Here is a 19,070-nt window from a genome sequence, read left to right as displayed (position 1 = left end):
GAACAGAAGCGAGAATTTTTCCGCAGGATGTTGAAACCATAGATTCTAGAAGTGTTCCGAGGTTGAAACCACAGGTTAAAAAGTAACGGTCGTGACCGAAGCCTTCGGATTTTCTGTTTCTGCGGTTGTGAGTGGATGGGACTTACATGATTATGAGTCAGTGTTGGGAGGAGAGATGGGATTTATGTGTAGGAGAGACGTTGCGTGAAGTTGTTAATCATTGATAGGCGTATGTTTACAAGATTTTCGTTTGTTTAGTGAGAATTGAAGTGTTGTCGAGAAGTTTATAAATTGTGTGTAATGGGACTGACATTTTCAAATACGTAACAGGACCTACGCTTTTGTGAACCACTCCCTTATGAAGCTTCGTCGTTACCAACGGTAGTGCTAAGGAATTTCAAATACTTTGTAGGAATGTAAATTAATAACGCTTTATAACAGGTGTGGTTGGGAAGTAGTTGTTCACGATCGTGTATTGACACAAATGTTTGTATGTGTATGCCACTCTTAAATACTTTTTGTATATATGACGCTGTCAGCAGCTTAGACTGTATAACATTGAATGACAGGCTATAAAAGGAGAAGGTACTATCCTGGGATTCGCCAGGATGAACTGAGTACAGCCACAGAAACCCAGAATGTCCATCTCTGTAGATACATAAACAAAAGAGACTGACTTCTTATTATTATAATTACTGAAACTGAGGAAACCCATAAAAAGGGTGGTTAAGCTGGAGACCTGGTTAAGGGAACATCATTTAAGGGAGAGTCCACTGTAGTATCATTCTTCTTTGTTACATCATTTATTTTTTCCTTCTTATTTTAGGTAGTAATAATGTTGGAAGTTGGCTGGTTTTTGATACTGGCCTTGCCATGTGTAATTTCCCAAATTCGAACCTTGGATTCAGAAATGAGATGCCCTGAGCACTGGGTCAAGTTTCAGCTATCCTGTTATCGATTTATCAAGTCTCCACTTCGCAATCGCAATGATGCCAAGAAAAATTGTGAGGTAGGCTTTGATGAGTCTTACACAAGCTTATGTTCTGCAGCAGCACATTTCAGAAACATTTTGAGTTGAATCTAAAAAGCTACAGTTGATAATTTTTGTGTGCTGTTTTGGTTTTAAGTTATTTGTTTGTGTTAACATTTTATTTTATGTTGAATATGTATGAGGTTAGGCACATATAAGTGGGTATGAGTTATTATTACCTATCTCATTGTTATTGTAAAGTTTAAAGGATATAAATTGTAATATGCTGGTGAAATTCTTTCAGTATTGTTCCAAGCAGAGTGTATACTCTTGAGATCCAGAATGTTTGGTTTAGAATAAGGAAGAATTGCCACAGCAATAAAAGGAATCTATTTCTGTATTATATGTTGTTTCATTGTTGACCATGTTTTGTTGTGAATGTTGGCATATTTATTTTAAAGAACTTCACAAAACCTTAAATTTTGTATGTCATCTTAATTATCAGTTAAAAGAACTTCATTTTGCACTGCATTTTACCATTGCACAAGTATAGCTGCAAGATTGTCAATAATGGTATGACAGAATTAATGCTGTAAAAACCTCATAGTTCACTAAAATTGGGGTGGAATTTTAAATGCATTTTAGGCCTACCAGTCAGACCTGGTGAGTGTGAATACTCCTGATGAACATGGTTTCCTGGTCAATGAGCTGTTGTGGCAGGATCCCCAGCACCGTCGTTGGTATACAAGTGCGCGTCAACAAAGCCCTGACTATTGGATAAATGGGGATAACACACAGTTGATGAACATGGATAATGCTTTCCTTCCAGAGCATCAGTCTACCTTCAATAAAGATATCCTTGTTTACAGGTAAATCAGTGTTGTAACAAAGTAACTTTTGCGACTGTTTCCATGTCACAAATGTGATGAATTCTTTTGGACCTGAAATCTGCCTTGATGGGCTTTGTTATATGATATCAGCTCATAAAACCTCTACTCTAGTTTTATCAACAGTTCTACCCACTCTTATCAGTTTGTAAACGATGAAGTTTTAAGCTGTTACGAGATTTTAGGTTCTCATGGCAATGAAGATGTTAATGGTGGTCTTCTGGTTAATAATTTCATTTAAAGTTGTAGGTAAATTCCAGTGTTTCAGAGAAACCCTGAAGGTGGAGGAAGTATGTTTCTTTGGAATATTGGTATCTGTCTACAAGTCTGCATGGAATTACTATCCAGAAGTCCGGCATTTACATACATGAATCATGTTTCCCATAAAGTATGAAACATGGAAAAAGTTTAGATAATTGAACTTCTATTACAATTTTTCATCTCGTAACATTATTTTGTATTTATAATTGTCGATATTGGCAAGAAATTCAAACAAGCCGTACTTACCTGCCTTATGCTTTTTTGATGCATTATTTTTTAATTTAAAAATCATTTTTGTAATGATCACTGTCTTATAACTTGTGTTTGTATTTTGTAATTTGTAACTTAATATAATGCTGATAATATGATTATTGTTGCAGTTTCTCTAACCAGTTAAGACGTTGGGGTTTTGAACAAGTTGCTGGAGATGAGCCCCTTGTGTTTATCTGTGAAGCACCTATTGACATTCTGCAATATCTGGTTGTGGATGACCGCACATACCAATATGGTGTTGATGTTGAAGACCCGCTTAAAGTGCCACGAGGTCCGTTCTTCATCAAGCAACCACATGATGTAGTGTTTGATGTGTCAAAGAGAGAGATTCTAAATGATATCTCTGTAAGGTTAGTTGAAGTTCAGTGAAACATCTAGCCACTGTTGTCTGAGCTATCTCAGTTTATCCATTTAATACCTTAAATATAGTTTTTATATATTCTGTCATTCAGATGTGTTTAATTGCTATCAAAATCATCATTGAGAAACAATTTAATACTTTATAATTTCACAGAATGATATTTTAATTATCTTATTTTAAATACATTGTGATTTGACGGAATAACCAAATAATTTAATTTTAATTTAATAAATCACAATATGACGCAACTACACTATCTTACTTTATAATTGTTCAAGGTCTTGGTAAGATCGTTAGTGTTCTTATTGTAATTGTCTTTGTTCCAAATAAATATTTATTTTTTAGTGTTCTTGGTTGTTGTTATTATTTTGGCTAAATTTATACAGTATGCAATATGTTTTCTTTGTGAGGTTTGAGCATTAATCAGTATCTTATGCAAAGTTTAAGTTCTTTCCATTATAGAATTAGTTTATTTCTTGGAGTGAAGTAGTGGAAATCAACTTCACTTCACACTTGGTTCCTAGTCATTCCATTTAATCATTTTATTTTAATATTGAATTAATGTTTTCAGCTGTTTTGCTGGTGGCTTTCCAACACCAACGTATGAGTGGTTCAAGGAAGACTATGAGAATGACAGATTGCTGTCTCACAAGGTAGACCCACTCAGTGATCGGCGTTACACGCTAAGTGGCGGAACTCTGATTATCAATGACCCAAGACAGGTAATTTGACATCTTTGGAATTTATACGAAAAAAAACCGTTCACTCTTGAACATTTAAATAAAAGGTGCTGTATTCATCATACATTAAGGATATTTAGGTAAGATTCTGATTTCTTTGAACTTGTTCTGTTGACTGACTAACATTTCATCTGAGAAGTGTGTGGTCCACAAACCACATAAGACCCCTGATTAATTGCGAAAATTCTCTTATTGTGGTTTCTCCATGTATGGAACGAGTTTCTTGGAAATGCTCTCTTGGGTACGAACCTCATTTTGATTTTTTTAAATGATGGATTTCTGTTATCAATAACTGGACCTCTAAAGTATGCACCGAGATGAAAGAGTCACTTGAAAAGTCTTGGTACTATGAAATGGAGTGCAACTGTCCAACCTTTTTTTAATGATGATTGTTGATGTACATAATTATTTTCTCATATTGTCTTTCTGGTTGCTGTAGAATTGTTCATGTCAGCTCAGTGTTCACAATATCATTTTACAACCAGTAATGAAATTTATAATTTTTTACGCCCTTGGTATAAACTGATGACAAATGCGCTGTCGTATTATCTCGGCTGGGCTTGAATTAGCACCTAATCTGAATGTAATTGTAGCATTTTTAATAAATATTAATTTGTTTTTATGCAGATTGAGGACAGAGGCACATATCATTGCAGAGCAACCAATGAGTTTGGTTCAATAGTATCAGAGAGCGTGCAGCTTACTTTTGGATTCATTGGGGAATTCAACTTGAAGAGATCTCCAGAGAGTGGAAATCAGAACTGGGGAAAATCAATTTACTGCGATCCTCCTCAACATTTCCCAGGTTAGAGAAAGTTTAAGAGAGACTTTGATTGCAGCTGTTGGATGTTTAATTTAAGAACGTCAATGTTATCAGTAGGTTTACTTTGACAGTTGCTGCTTATGTACTTAATTGACAAATGTATCAGTTAACTGTGAATACTTGATAGTAATATTTAATGTAGCACTTTTTAACTTAATAATTTCTTTACTGTTACACAGGTGTAAAATATTACTGGGCACGTGACTACTTCCCTAATTTTGTGGAGGAGGATAAACGTGTCTTTGTCTCATACGATGGCGCTCTTTATTTCTCGGCTCTGGAGCACATCGATCGAGGCAACTACAGTTGTAATGTCCAGAGCAAAGTTTCTGATAAAGGCCGCAATGGGCCCTTTTTCCCCTTGCGTGTACAGCCATATCGTAAGTTCTGTAGATATTTAAGGGTGTTAATGGAAGCCACATCAAGCGTTGTAGTCATTCTGTATATTAAGAGTATAAATTACCATGCTTGTTATTGAGTAATGTAGATTAAAGATAAAAGAAAAAGTATCTGTTAAGTTTCTAAATAAATTTCATGTGTATATAGATTAATACATAATTTGTGTAATACCTTGGATAATTGTTTGGAATATTGTAGTTTAGGATACATTTTGTGTTGAAAATCTGTATATGTCATTATTGACTGTGTTCTTGTGGATTTTGATGCTGTAGTCTTGTAGGTGGTTACAAATTACAAAACTGTACAGTGTTACAACCCAGAAAGGCACAGTCAACATGTCCACTGCTGCGTGAACCTCAGGTCTCAGCCAGTATTCCTTACTTTCTTTCAGCAAATTATCAGCAGTTGAAATTTCCAAATAATTTCCCAAAAGCTTTTCCTGAAGCTCCCGTAGCAGGTCATGAGGTTCGTCTGGAGTGCGTTGCTTTCGGATAGTAAGTACATGCCATAATTTTGCTGCCAGTTGCTCATTAACAGGTTCTTCTTTTGTTATTTTTTAAAATATAAGAGTGGTTTTTAGGTGTTCCTCAGGCTGTAGTGTGAGTGAAGGGCACCTTGTTACCACATTAATCCCGGGAATTAGGCAACCACCATGACAAGGGTTAATGTTTAGTTGATACGTTGTTGGCTCACAGTACCAGTGATGTTGAATACCATCGTTGCCTGCAATTCCTTTGAACCATAGCAATCATTGAAGGAACCTGCTGACTTCATTGCCCGTCATGTGGCATGAAGAAAGCATTTAGAATTTCTGTGTTCTCCATGGAGTACACCTTTCCATTCTTGTTTTTAACAGATGTTTTACTTTGTCTGAGTTTATAAGATCTCAGTTATATAAAATACAAGGAAAGAAAATATGGTCAGAATTGGGAACGATTTCTTTGTAGCCCAGTGCCATCTTATAACTGGACTCGCAGAGGTACAAACTTGCCGAAGAGTGCCATCACTACCAGCTATAATCGAGTACTGATTATACCAAAAGCTCAAGTGGAAGATCAGGGCGAGTATGTATGTCGAGCAACCAATGACAGAGCAGCTATTCAACATAGTGTGGTCCTTAGCATTCAAGGTAAGGGACTGATCGTGTTCACTTGCGTGAAGAAATAGATTTGTCTGCACAGTTGAAACTGTGCCAAGGTGAATGGGGTGAATAATTTAATTTTTGGCGGTCTTCGTCCGTATTAAATTGTCTGTGATTGTAAACCGTGTATTTGTTCCAGCTGAACCGAATTTCACAATTCCTCTGGTAGACAAGCATATGGATAATAAAGGAGAGCTTACATGGACATGTGAAGCATTTGGAATTCCTGATGTAAATTACACTTGGTTGAGGAATGGAGAATTGTTGGAGGTGAACAAATTGCCTACCGAAGACAGGGACCGCTACATCACCGTGGATAATGTACTGACAATTAAGTACTTGGATCCTGAGAGAGATCAGGCTATGTACCAGTGTCGAGCCAGAAATGTTCTTAAAACGAAGTATTCTTCAGCACAGTTGAGGATTATATGTAAGTACTTCTGAACAAATGCTTAGGGGATTATGCAGGAGAAGGTAATTGAACTTATCTGGCTCAGGGTAGCGACCGACGGTGGGCTTTTGTGATTACAGTAATGAACCTCCGTGTTCCATAAAGGACTGGGAACTTCGTCACTACCTGGATGAATATTAGCTACTCAAAAAGGACACTGCTTCATGGGGGTTAGTTATTAGTGATATTTGTGTGTTTTAGCGTTGAAACCTTCGTTCAAGAAACGACCCCTCGAGTTGGAAATGTATGCTGCAGAAGGTGGAAATATAACAATAACATGTAATCCTGAGGCAGCTCCAAGACCCAAGTTTGTGTGGAAAAAGGATGGCAATGTTATAGGTGAGGATTGTGTTTAACCTCAATAAATTGTTGACATTACTTTCTTTCCATAGCTAAGATATGGCATTTTATAAAGTAATTTTCTCTCATATTTGTCGTGAATATTATTATGATTGAAATCAGGATCTTCCCAATGTCTTGAGTGAGGTTCTTTATGTCATTTGCAAACTTCTGGGCCAACTTCTGATTGATAAGGGATAGAATTAAAAAATGTAAACATAATTATGTTCAGAGTTTCTTTCTGAAGACTTGTACCTGAAGTTGTATGTTGTATGTGTTTGATGAACCATGAAATATGATCTGAATGGATAACTGAAATTTTGTTTACAGTTAAGTAAATAAGCCATGTAGTGCAACAGTTACAAATGTTCTGTAATTCATAGCGTTTGACCTTACAAACTCTTGCTATTGGTAAGAAACTTTTTGTTATTTTTAGGTAGTGGTGGTCGTCGACGTATTCTAGAAAATGGTAATCTCATAGTTAGTCCTGTTTCTCGAGATGATGCTGGCCTCTACACATGCACAGCGTCTAATATTTATGGATCTGATGAGAGCAAAGGCAGGCTGATAGTGCTGCGTAAGTGTACATTCATTTGTATGCCTTCTTATAAAAGTTTATGAGTTAGATTGACAGAATTATATGTTCAAGTCATGAGAAATGCATGAAAACTGTTTAGAATAAAATTCAAGGAACCGACATGTTTGGATTTTATTGTATGATTTTCAAACACAATTTTCAGATTTTTACTTGTTTTTATTCATGAAGCTCGAGGAAATGTTCTTTTCATCTCAATACCATTTGGATATTTCCATATTGTCTCCACAAAAATCTGTGAAGTATGCTTCTAAATAATGAACTTCTGATTCACAGACTTGAAAGTTGCAGCAATCAAGGGTCATGGGTTCAAAAGGGAATGAGGTATTTTATGTCAGGACATAGGTCAGGTGAACTTAACTTTTGTATTTGCTTGTGACACATGATGCAGTCATGTGAGGCAGTTGCAGACAGTTATATATATGGTGTGCCTTTGATGTAACAAGAATGTTTAGAATCTAGAAAGTGCTCATTCTAATGGGTACTAATTATGTCTGAAAAATGTTGAAATGTAAAGCATTCCACCTATCTCATAGCTATTAATTAACATGTTACAGTACTTCAGCAAGTCAATGTGATTAGGGCAATATTTATTCTTGTTTTGATGTGGTTATCATGGAAATTTGAAAGCAGTAGAGTCCAGGCTAAATAGGAACAGTGAACAGGAAAGAGGGTTTCTCCTTGAGCCTGTCATTTACACCCAGAAGGAACAAAACCAGGCTCTTGCCAAGGGCATTTGCGTGCCCTTTCACCCACCCTCTGCTCATTGTCCTTATAAGGCCTCTTTCATGATAGTTGGCCCCTGTGTGTCATTCTTCAGAATTGCCATTTTTAGGTCCTTTCTGGTAACCATAATCGTGACCTTTTATTGATTTCAGTGTTTGTAGCTAATCCTTGAATATTATATTGCTTTTGTTTTTATCCGTTTTTATTACATCTCAGGCTTCTTCCATTTAATTTTGGAGACGCGCCTGGGTGCCTATATCGGGTTGTGTGTGAGGTGCGTGTCCGTTGTTATTGAATGGCAGCCATTCAATAACAACGGACACGCACCTCACACACAACCCGATATAGGCACCCAGGCGCGTCTCCAAAATTAAATGGAAGAAGCCTGAGCTTGAATATTATGTTTGCCCTGTTTCTGAAAGGAAACATACTAGAAAAAAAATTATATATGTGGTGGTGCAATAAATATGAGATGTAGAAGGTGTGTTCAGAAGTGATTGGTTTGTTGCAGAGGGTCCTAGGTTTGTTGAGCAGTTGAGACCCAATACTGTGACTTCAGTAGAAGATGATGTCACACTCAGGTGCCATGCTCAGTCAGAGGAAATCCTTGATGTTGCCTACATATGGACGCACAATGGCCTTCGCATACGAGACACAGACCTCATTCATACTCGATTTGTAAGTTTGCCCAGATTCAGAGTTGTAGCAGCTTCTTTCTTATATATTAGTCATGTAATACCAAGGTACAAGAAGTTGTAGGCTGTGTGACTTGGTCCTGGAGTTTTTGTCTTCGTTCTTCCTCTTGTCTTAATTCTAAGCCATATAAAAATTTTCAAAGGAATTACAATTACAGATTTCCAGTTATAATAATTAGTGATTTTTTTTATATTTTTGTGCATATAATGCATTTATAATTGGAGGTCATCCATATCAGTTTATCCACATGCTTCATCTTTGAAATTATTTCCTTGGTTTTTATGATGTTTCATATTGAGTGTACTGCACCATCAGCAGCAGTGGCATTATTACTGGGAATTCTGGAGTCACTTTGCAAAAAATATATTGCTTGAATGTACTTCTGAATGAAATTTTACTGGCTTTCTGCCATTTATTCCAGATTATTGATGGTGGCATACTGGGCATCAAAAACATGACATTTGCAGATGCTGGAGATTATGAGTGCATCATCAAAAGTGCAGTTGGTAGAATTGCAAGTAAGACGTCCGTGTTTGTATATGGGCCTCCTGGACCTCCTGGTAAGCAATAATTATTGAAATTAGGTGAACAGTTCCCTACCAGCTTCTGCTCTGCTTCTCTCTGTTCAGAACTTCAGATTAGATTTCGTAAAGTGAAAATCAGATTTAAATTTGTTTAGTGGGCATCATATAACATTAATTTACCTTTGTTTGTGAGCATTTTTATTTCAAACTCTATGAAGTATGTAGGATTTCAGGTTTTCACAGCAATCTTTGATTAAGTATGTTTGTTATTAGAAAAGAAAAGGCAGTTATGTTTAAACATGAATAAAATTCATGAGAAAATAACATAAAGATGGCTGACTTCTGGGATGTTGCACCATGTAGTGTGGTAGATAATGACTGACATAACCTATGCACTTGAAAAATAATTTTAAATATTCTAAGAATTAAGTAATATTACTGGAAGTATTTAATCATGACTGCATATGAATTTTAGCTTGTCAGGATTATGAGATTAAGAAAACAAAAAGATGTGATTGATGATGCTGAATGTTAAGTGAGAGTGTGTAGGTGTCTGGAATGGCCATAAAGGGAGACAGGTTTAAATTTGAATACAGATAGTTAATGTACATGTACATAAAATAATTGATGTATTTGAATAATATGAATTTACCCTTAGGTGGTGTCCAGGTGGTAGAGGTGAAAAAGAAATCGGCTATAATTCGTTGGACTGATGGTGCCTCTAATGGTCGTCCCATCAACAGATACCTGATATCTGGCCGAACAAACTGGAATAATACATGGATTAACATAACACACAGTAAGTTTATATTTCATAAATTATAATTTTGTTATACAACAGTGTCATTACATTTAGTGTTCCCATGAACAGACCAATTAAAACGTGTTTATCCCTTTAAATTCCAGTGATGACTGATGTGCCATAAGTTTTAATAATGAATAATTACATTTTCTCACAGAATGTATTCAGGAGTTTTGTGAAATTCCCGTAGTAAATAGTGATTATGTCGTTAAACAGCATTAACCAGTTGATAAACTATTAGGAGGGACTGGAATTGAATGTTCTGTGCCGATGGTGTTAATTATGTGGATGGAAACACAAATATTTTAAAGAAAATCACAAGTTTAAATTTGTTGTTTTTACCATTGTATTCCTTGTTTCAAATCTGCATTAATAGTGCCACAGTTCAACTGTAACTCATCCACTTTGTCCTACGCAATGTGTTTTGAACATGTATGTTGACCATCAGGGGCTTACTGTTAAAATATAACTATTGTTGCTTGCATGGATAGTTAATGAGGTCAGTAGCTCAGACTGTATTGTGTTGAATGATGGGATGATTAATGAATTGAGAAGCCTCGGACAGTATAGCCATTCGGACCAGAATTTAAAACTTGCATGAGTAGTGCTAACCACTTGGCTGCTATATGCAGTGTGCATATAATCTATACTACACACTTCATGAAAACACATCCCTTGTGTATAGGTGTGATTACTTGTATATAAATTGTTTTAGATCTTGAAGCACGAGAAATTGATCGCTACACAGGTAGGAAGGAGGCTGTTATTGAGAGCAGTTTGTCTCCCTGGTCAATTTATGAATTTCGAGTTACTGCTGGCAATGACATGGGGTATGGAGTTCCCTCTTCACCATCTCCTCAGTACAACACTCCTCCAGATAGGCCATATATAGCACCACATAGAATTGGTGGTGGAGGTGGCAAGATTGGTGACCTAACCATTAACTGGGAGGTAAGAGACACAGTTAGTGACGTATAACGTTGTGTTCATTATTTACTTGTTTAATTTTAATAAATGTAATTTATCTGGAATGTCTCAGGTTGTCATTGTTCTGTATTTGCAGCCATTGAAGTCTGAGGAACAGAATGGACCAGGAGTTCACTATAAGATATTTTGGCGACGTTCTGAACATGATACAGAATTCCAGTCTCTACTCCTGAAAGAATATGGAAATGTTGGCACGCATGTTGTACGCATACAGCACGAATTCTACTATACAAAATATGATGTGAAAGTTCAGGTAACTAATATGCTGTTTTTGGTTTGCTGTTCTCGCTGTAGTGAAGAGCCAGTGCCTTTCTTCTGGGTTGTGGCAACATGTTGACCTACGAGTCTATATGGCTTCACCACCTAGAACAGCACTCAGCTAATGTGCTGTTTGAATATTAAGCCAGGTCCATAAGAGCATAACACCACAAAGGATTATGCTCATAAACAAGGTTCAGACGTGGACAAGATGATGTGCAGGTCAGGTGAACAAGCCGCACAGTTGTGATCCACCAGTTGTTTGCCGCTCCTGCATGTCCATACTGCTCCAGTGATTTGAATTGAATGCTAACTCCCTCTGCATAATCATACTATGTAATCTTTCGATTTTTTCGCTACCTTTATTTTATGTTATGTACAGATTTTTTATTTTCCAGTCCAAAAATAAGGGTTTGTGTTATACATAAGTAAATACAATAGTTGGCATGGTAAAGATGGAAATTTGTCTCATTGTTAATGTTTTAGGCTATCAATGACATTGGATCTGGACCAGAATCAGAGGTTGTTACAATATTTAGTGCTGAAGATATGCCACAGGTGGCTCCAGCACAGGTGTCCGCTCTGTCATACAATTCTACTGCAATTAATGTAAGCTGGCTTCCCATTGAACAGACTCGGGAAAGGATTCGTGGAAAGCTTATTGGTTACAGAGTAAGTATATTAGCTTCGTCCCTCAGTTTGTATTGCGTAGGTGGCCTATATTTGCACAAGTGTTTCTGAATTTAACAAGTTTAGAAATGTATTCATAGTATAATAATTCCAATATATTCACCCTGTCATTGTCTCTAGAATTTTAATTCAAATTTTTATGCTTTCTTATAAATACTGTAAAATAGGTGTGGTGGACAAGCAAGGACCTGCAATATAGAGTTTGATGAAAATTAATCATGTGATTCTCAAGTTACAAACAATGCAGCATAAAAATCTCTTTTGTTTGAAACGTTATTCTCTCTGCTAAATATTTGGTGAGGTATACTTGAAATGATCGCACAGATACATGTAGATATTCATGTTAAAATTCCAGTTTTATCCATATTTTTGTAGTACTCGTCATTATTGAATTTTATGGATATCTGTTCAGCAGTTTTCGAGTTCATACATACGGATTGATGGAAAGCTGTGGCGAAGGTGATTGGCACATTCTTTACATCATCATTTCAAATGGGATAACTGTTGTTAATACTCATATAAGCTTACTTTGTTAGCTAAAGTATTGGAGAGATGGTTCCAATGAGCAAGATTCTGTGTATTATTTGAGTCGGTTCCAACGTCCGTGGGCCATTGTGGTTGGTCTTCAGCCTGATACAAAATATTATGTGAAAGTAATGGCCTACAACTCTGCAGGAGAGGGTCCAGAGAGTGAGCGTTTCCTGGGTAAGTAACTGTGTGCAGAATTCATGCATTTATCTCCAGCACATATGAGATTTCACAATAATTTTGCAGTGTACAGATAATAGTTATATGTTAACTTCAGTTTCTATGTGATTGGCATTCTGAAGAAGGTAATTCTGATTTTATGTAAAATTATGTTTTCATAGTTGTTTGTTCTGATTTATGTCATCTTTCCATTTTTACAGAAAGGACCTTCAGAAAGGCTCCTCAGAAGCCGCCATCGTCAGTATCTGTGCAGGGAGTGGATCCCTCAACTGTGCGAGTTATTTGGCGCTATGTTGCTCCGAGCTTTGAAGAAGAACCACTTATTGGTTACAAGGTAAATGCTTACATTCTTTTACAGTGTTAAGTATGCAAATATAATTACACTTTTTGCATAAATATGAGTCATGTGCACACCTCACTCAATCTATTTGTTATCCACGTCAGAGTTTCTATATTTATTTCCCCTCCGGCAGTGGTATTTTTCTTTTCCTTTTCTTAAATTTAAAGACACTGGTTGTAGCCATTCCATGACAACTGGTCTGTGCTTACTGTTACACATTGCATTTCCTCATGCAGGTGCTGACCATTAATACACGAGAAAGTTTTTGTTTTATTTCCTCCCCAGGTCCGTGTATGGGAAATAGACCAGGACATGAGTACAGCTAATGATACAATTGTCCCAGTAGGCTCCAGTCTGGAAGCATACATTCACAATCTCTCTCCAGGAAAGGTGTATCGTATGCGAGTTCTGGCATTTTCCAATGGTGGTGATGGACGAATGTCATCTCCTGCTCTTACTTTTCAGATGGGTGAGTACAGGTACAGGCTCTGAAAACTTTAACATGTGTTAATTACTGCTGAATCTGTATGTGGGTATCAGCATGTTACAGGTACACAGACTGGAAGATCTAGATGGAGTAATCTGCTGTTCACTTCGGCAACCTGTACAGAAATTAAGAGCTGAAAAAGTCATGCTAAGAAGCTAGACAAATGTATTCTTTCTGCATTAGCATAAGGATACATTAGGGTGTATGATGCCATTTTATAGTATGTGTTCTCTGCATCTCATGGTTTTGTTGTTCAATGTTTCTCTGCTACTGGTTTGGGCTTGACAGCTGACTCATTAGAATAGCATTCCATTTCTTTGTTTATTGGGTCGGTTTTCAGAATAGGCTTCTTGTCCTGCCACTACGAGCATTTTCTGGCTGTTGCTTCACTGTGCTCTCCTTTCAGATCCCCCCAACTGATCCACTTGTACGTGCCTTCTATTCATTCTTCAAAATCCGAGTATGTTAGTGCAAGTCCGACAGAAATCTGATGGCCACATAGTTCCATCAGTCTGGGGGGTTGGGGGTTATCATATGTATATGCCAGCAGGGCTTATATAAACTGGTTACTGAGATACAAATCTACATACATACACGTCTCTCTTGTGGTCGTCCTCTCTCTTGCATGGAGAGCATTGTAAACACATTTGTGATCTTGACTATAGTTTTCTGTGCTGAATTTCTAATTTATCACAATTGTAGTAAAGATTTAAGGAATTTTCAGGTGATGCAGCGACATTCAGAAACAGAAGCTCCCGTGACTTTGCAGACACTTCTGCAGTTGTGTTTCTTTTACTTGTTTGGATGTTGGGTGTGGTATGATTCAGCAAGCTGCAGTTGGCTGCTTCCCTCAAGTGCTCTTATGAAGCCTGTAGTTTTGAAACCAAAAGAGTATTATATATTGACTCCTTGATGTTAAGAATGTTACATGAATAACTGATAATGAAGCTAACTACTTGAGCAGATGAGATATGATCATGGCTATTTCTAGTGTCTTTTAGATTTAACAATAAATTCAGAATTTGTATTAGGGTATTCTGGATTTACCATCGTGACTAATTTTGTCTGCAGTTGAATTTACTTTGCGCCCTTAATCAACACTGAAACAAATGTTGGTATTGGTGTAGTATGTTTGTTACTGACAGGTATTATTTTTATCTAAGATATTTGAAGTTTATTTTATTTTAGAATATTGGTATTAATTTTGTGCATATTTTGTAGCTGTGGATGAAAATGGTTCAGTGGCATATTTTATATTTGTTCTGTCATTCACCTTCACATGAAACTGTCAGGTTACAAAGTCTTTTTAATGTCTCGATGATATTACCACTAAGTTGTACCCAGTGTAATTTCTTTTACAATAGCCAAGACAGAAATGCATTTCTCATATGTCACTAGCTTGCAGGTAGAAGGAAAAAAAAAAGCTTAACATAACCAATGGCATTACCAACATAAGAACTGAGACAGTGAGCTGCAAAGTACTGCCACTAGGAAATAATGTTTAATAGTGTGGATAATACATGCTTCCTTACGTACTATCCCTCCCACCTCTCACATTCCCTTGCCTTTAGTTCTAATGGATGTTGCTTACGTTGATTCACCCCAAACTAACGAACTATGGTATTAGTTTCTGTAAATATTAATTTTCAGGTGAAAGGGCACACAGTCATTGTCTTCTCCAGTATGTTGCACTTCTATATAACTTGGATATAAAACTAGTAAATGAACATTGCTGCTGTTACAATCTCAAGTCTCACCTAGTAATTAGATAGTTCTAATCAGCTCTTAACATAGCTTTAAGTCTCTATTAATAATAGTGCTTTACTTGGTACAGACGTGCATATAAAGTATTCTTTTAGATATGTTTTGCAGGCACAGATATGTCTTAAAAATACATATAAGTTTGCAGTAATATGTTAAAATTTATGTACAGAAATAACATGCCTCGAACAGCAATTATTGTCCTGTTTCTGGGTTGGGTAGACAGTTTTTCCTTTCATTAAACAACCTTGCTGTAGCATATATGTTCTTTAACATATATACTGTGTTAGATACCGGGAGAACTTTATAAATATGTGAGATAATTATAATTTATTTTATTTTACACCTTTTTTTACATCCCATAATGGATTTATAAACATATTACAAGAATCTCATATTTTGTTGAAAAATGAAATATTTAAATGCTGTGGTGTCTCCATGTTCCTTGGTTTAGTACTCAGATCCAAGGATACTTTAAATGGGAATTGTACTGAACGCTACAGAACTGTAGAACTGTGATCATAAACATTCCATTAATAGATCATTCCAAATGTCAACAGTCTGTAGCTGCAGAAATAAGTCTGTTACGCTAGGTTTCTAAACCTAGTCATTTCATAGTGCCATTGAACCATTCTCATTCATGTGGAATATGCTCTTTTGATTTATAATATTGCAAAACTGTGGTATAGTGTGTGTTTCTGTTATGTTTAAAATTATGTATGGCTGCTTACCTATTTAAGAATAATTTGAAATGATCTTGACATCTGGAGCTGTATTACATTGTAGGGTGTCCTGATATTTTGCTTTGATTGAAACAATTTGTAAGATAAGGTATTTTAACTGTTTAAAATGTTAGTACCCAGAGAACAATACGTGGTTAATTTTTATCTCGTGAAGAAGTCAAACCTAATAATGCTGTACACGGCCAGAAATAACCAAGTTGAGTAATTCGTTTACACATTATTGTGTTTTAATATTCACATTACAGTAATACAGGGACCCGGTCTATCATGAGACCAACAGCCTTCGTACACAATTGGAAAGTCAAAGTGTGCTGCACATTCAATTTGTGTTCAGAGAATAATAAGGAAGATTTTTTTGTGAAACAGTAAATTCCAAATATTTTGTAAGATTGTGACAGACTTTTTTAAGCAATTGACTAAAGATAAAAGAAAAACATATAGGAATTTAATGCACAGGTGAACGAGTGGTAAGTTAAAGATTGTGGCCTGTCCTCTCACTTGATTTAAATCCCTGTGACTTTTATTTGTGAAGCACACTAAGAGAAAAAGTATATGTGAATGATTCTCATTTACTACAGGGGGAAAAGGGTAAACAAAAGAAAAATGAGAGATTTTGTTAGGAAGTTTCTGTTATTTTGAGAAATTCACTGTATGTCTGGAAACATGTTTTGAAGGTGGGAAACCTGCACAGATGTTGGAGGGGGGTGAATAATTTGCTTCTCTTGCTGCAGTCTACTATGAAAGACGCTCGTCATAACATTATATAGGGCTCATTTTCATAATAAACTAGACAACCTGTGTTTGAGATGTTTTATATGTTATGCATCTGAGAGCTCAGCTGTAATTACTGTGGTTAGCTTCATTATGCTATCTTCTTTGTGTTATGTTTCTTTATTAAGTGCGTACTTCGAATTTAAGATTAAGGAATGGGACTAGACCTGCCTACCATGGTCTTATCGGATTCCGTCCAAAGCAGTGATATTGTCAAAGCCATGGTGACGAGGGGAATGGTAAAAGATGAGAATATTCTATTGAACAAAATAATAGAGAGAAGTATTATTTTATACCAGTTTTTGATATATTATGTCTACTACAAATGAGGCAGCTGCAATGTTATTAAAGGAAATTCCTTTTTAAAATGCACTGCCTGTGGGGCAAGGTGATAATAGTTAACTTCTGAATGCAATAAAGATGTAAGTAAATTGGTTGTTTTGTAGGTTAGTTATATTTTGATATAATTATATTTTTAAAACTGAAAGCCAGCATGTAAGTTGTAAATAGCATCTATGGGGGATTAAAGTATTTTCCTTTCCCTCCTGGTTAACTTTCCAAAATATAAATGTCTGATTTCATGGTATGTGACTTAAGTTACATGCCATTTTGTAACTATCAGTTATGTGGTAGAAGCAATGAAAATTTAATGTGTTACTTGTACACTGTGCAGTTCACACTAGCATACAGATAATACACAAACCCCAGAATTAAAGTCTGGCTGGCAGTCCTAATGTACAAGGCTTTAACTCCTATTCCATACCATAAAGGTTAATGATGTAACCTTAATAAGTAAGTGATTAATAATTAATTTCATGTGAATTGTAACATTCACTGCATTTCAATAAATATTGTTTCATTCAGTATACAGAACTCAACTGTTCAACATTATTTTCTAATAACCAGAACATATTTGTTTTCATCAAGTTTATTGTGGTCAGTCTGAGGATTTATTAACACCTGCCTCCAGTTTACCACATTGTGATATTCTTGTATGGTAAGTTCACTCAGTTGGATCTCAGTGCCTTCAAACATTACAGTTAGCAAAATACAGTTAAAATGATTTGCTGTATTGTGTTCAAATTGATCCCCTTCTCCTATCTTTACTTCCCATCTCTTATACTGCCTTCTTCCCCTCTCAACCATTCTTTTTTTCAGCTCTTGTTATCTCTTCCCTTTTCAACTCACCTCTCGTCTCCTGTTGTCAACACCTCTTTTCTTTTAACTCGCCCTCCCTCTTCCGCACTTATAATTCCTACTCCTCTATTCTCTCTCCTCAACTGACATGTCCCCTCTACCCTTCTAACTTAACCTAACCTATTCCAACCTAATGCGACCTAACTTAACCCACCCAAACCTAAGCCAACGTCTCTTTTGCTCTCTGCACTGCTTTTCTCTCATCTCCCTTCGTTTATCATACAGCCCACAAGACGGATAACTTTAAATTCCAAATTTTATGAACTTACATGTGTGGGCAGTAAAGTAAAAGTAAATCGTCTACACTCGTGCGCTTTCAATTCAACTTACGCTTCAACATTCAATTCAACTTTCGTTTAGGGCATGCCTTTGTTGAATGTGTCAAAGGCATGCCCCTAGCTGTCCACATTATGCTGTCATTTGTCAGGCAATTCTGAACAGGAGAGAGGAACATGGCAGACGCAACTTTACTTATGGGCATAAGTGCAGCATATTTAGTTATTGCAGGTGAAAGAAAAAGAAAAGAGCAACGGCGGCGACGCATATGGATGAAGGATTATTTAAAGAAACGGAATTTTGGAATTCTGAAGGATTTGGAAGTCGATGAAGAGGTTCTATTTAGAAACTTTACACGAATGTCCAGAGCAAACTTCAACACGCTTTTGGAAATAGTCGCGCCGAAAATCGCAAAAAAGAACACTCACTTCAGAGAAGTGATACCTGTTGCGATCAAGTTAGCTAATAACGCTGAGATTTTTAGCTACCGGTGATTCGTTTACGTCCTTAATGTATTTGTTTAAAGTTTCCAAGCAATTCGTTTCAGCAATGCTTCGTTACTTTCCTTAGGTGTTATCGACTCTGTAATGAACTTATAGGCAAACCACGTGGAGGAGTAGTTATCTTCAGCGCCCGAACCACTTTTTCTTTTAAACACTTTTTGGCGTTCCTTAGAAAAATATGAACGCAAACATTTTATTTTGTTTTTCACACTCTTCACGTCGATGTTTAACTTGCTGCTCATCTCAGTCAAAGCATCGCTACGTTTTGTTTTATTAGTGTAGTCTCGATGGTTGTGGTCCCATAACAGTTGAAACGACCTGCAAATGTCGATAAACAACAAAGTTTCTTCTTCTTGAGAAT

General features: G+C 36.3%; 1 protein-coding gene across 1 annotated transcript; it reads left to right on the top strand.

The window, feature by feature from the left end:
• The first annotated feature begins 114 nt into the window (after positions 1-114).
• On the top strand, positions 115-17,606 carry Cont (Contactin). The gene is made up of 22 exons (XM_022070915.2): positions 115-381; positions 827-1,009; positions 1,616-1,839; positions 2,499-2,741; positions 3,324-3,474; positions 4,120-4,297; positions 4,495-4,695; positions 5,106-5,208; positions 5,662-5,843; positions 5,995-6,285; positions 6,508-6,645; positions 7,082-7,222; positions 8,478-8,644; positions 9,084-9,222; positions 9,845-9,985; positions 10,704-10,939; positions 11,052-11,228; positions 11,720-11,905; positions 12,460-12,628; positions 12,832-12,965; positions 13,257-13,440; positions 14,183-17,606. Exons 2-22 carry the CDS (start codon positions 836-838, stop codon positions 14,278-14,280), a joined length of 3,657 nt encoding a protein of 1,218 aa, XP_021926607.2. The 5' UTR covers positions 115-381; positions 827-835; the 3' UTR covers positions 14,281-17,606.
• The last annotated feature ends 1,464 nt before the right edge of the window (positions 17,607-19,070 follow it).

The sequence above is a fragment of the Zootermopsis nevadensis genome, unplaced genomic scaffold, assembly GCF_977971745.1.
Source record: "Zootermopsis nevadensis isolate Lab colony 2312 unplaced genomic scaffold, Znev_1.0 Znev_ptg000025l, whole genome shotgun sequence".
Taxonomy (NCBI): Eukaryota; Metazoa; Arthropoda; class Insecta; order Blattodea; family Termopsidae; genus Zootermopsis; species Zootermopsis nevadensis.
The sequence above is the reverse complement of the archived record's forward strand: the minus strand, read 5'-3'. Positions and strand labels throughout refer to the sequence as shown.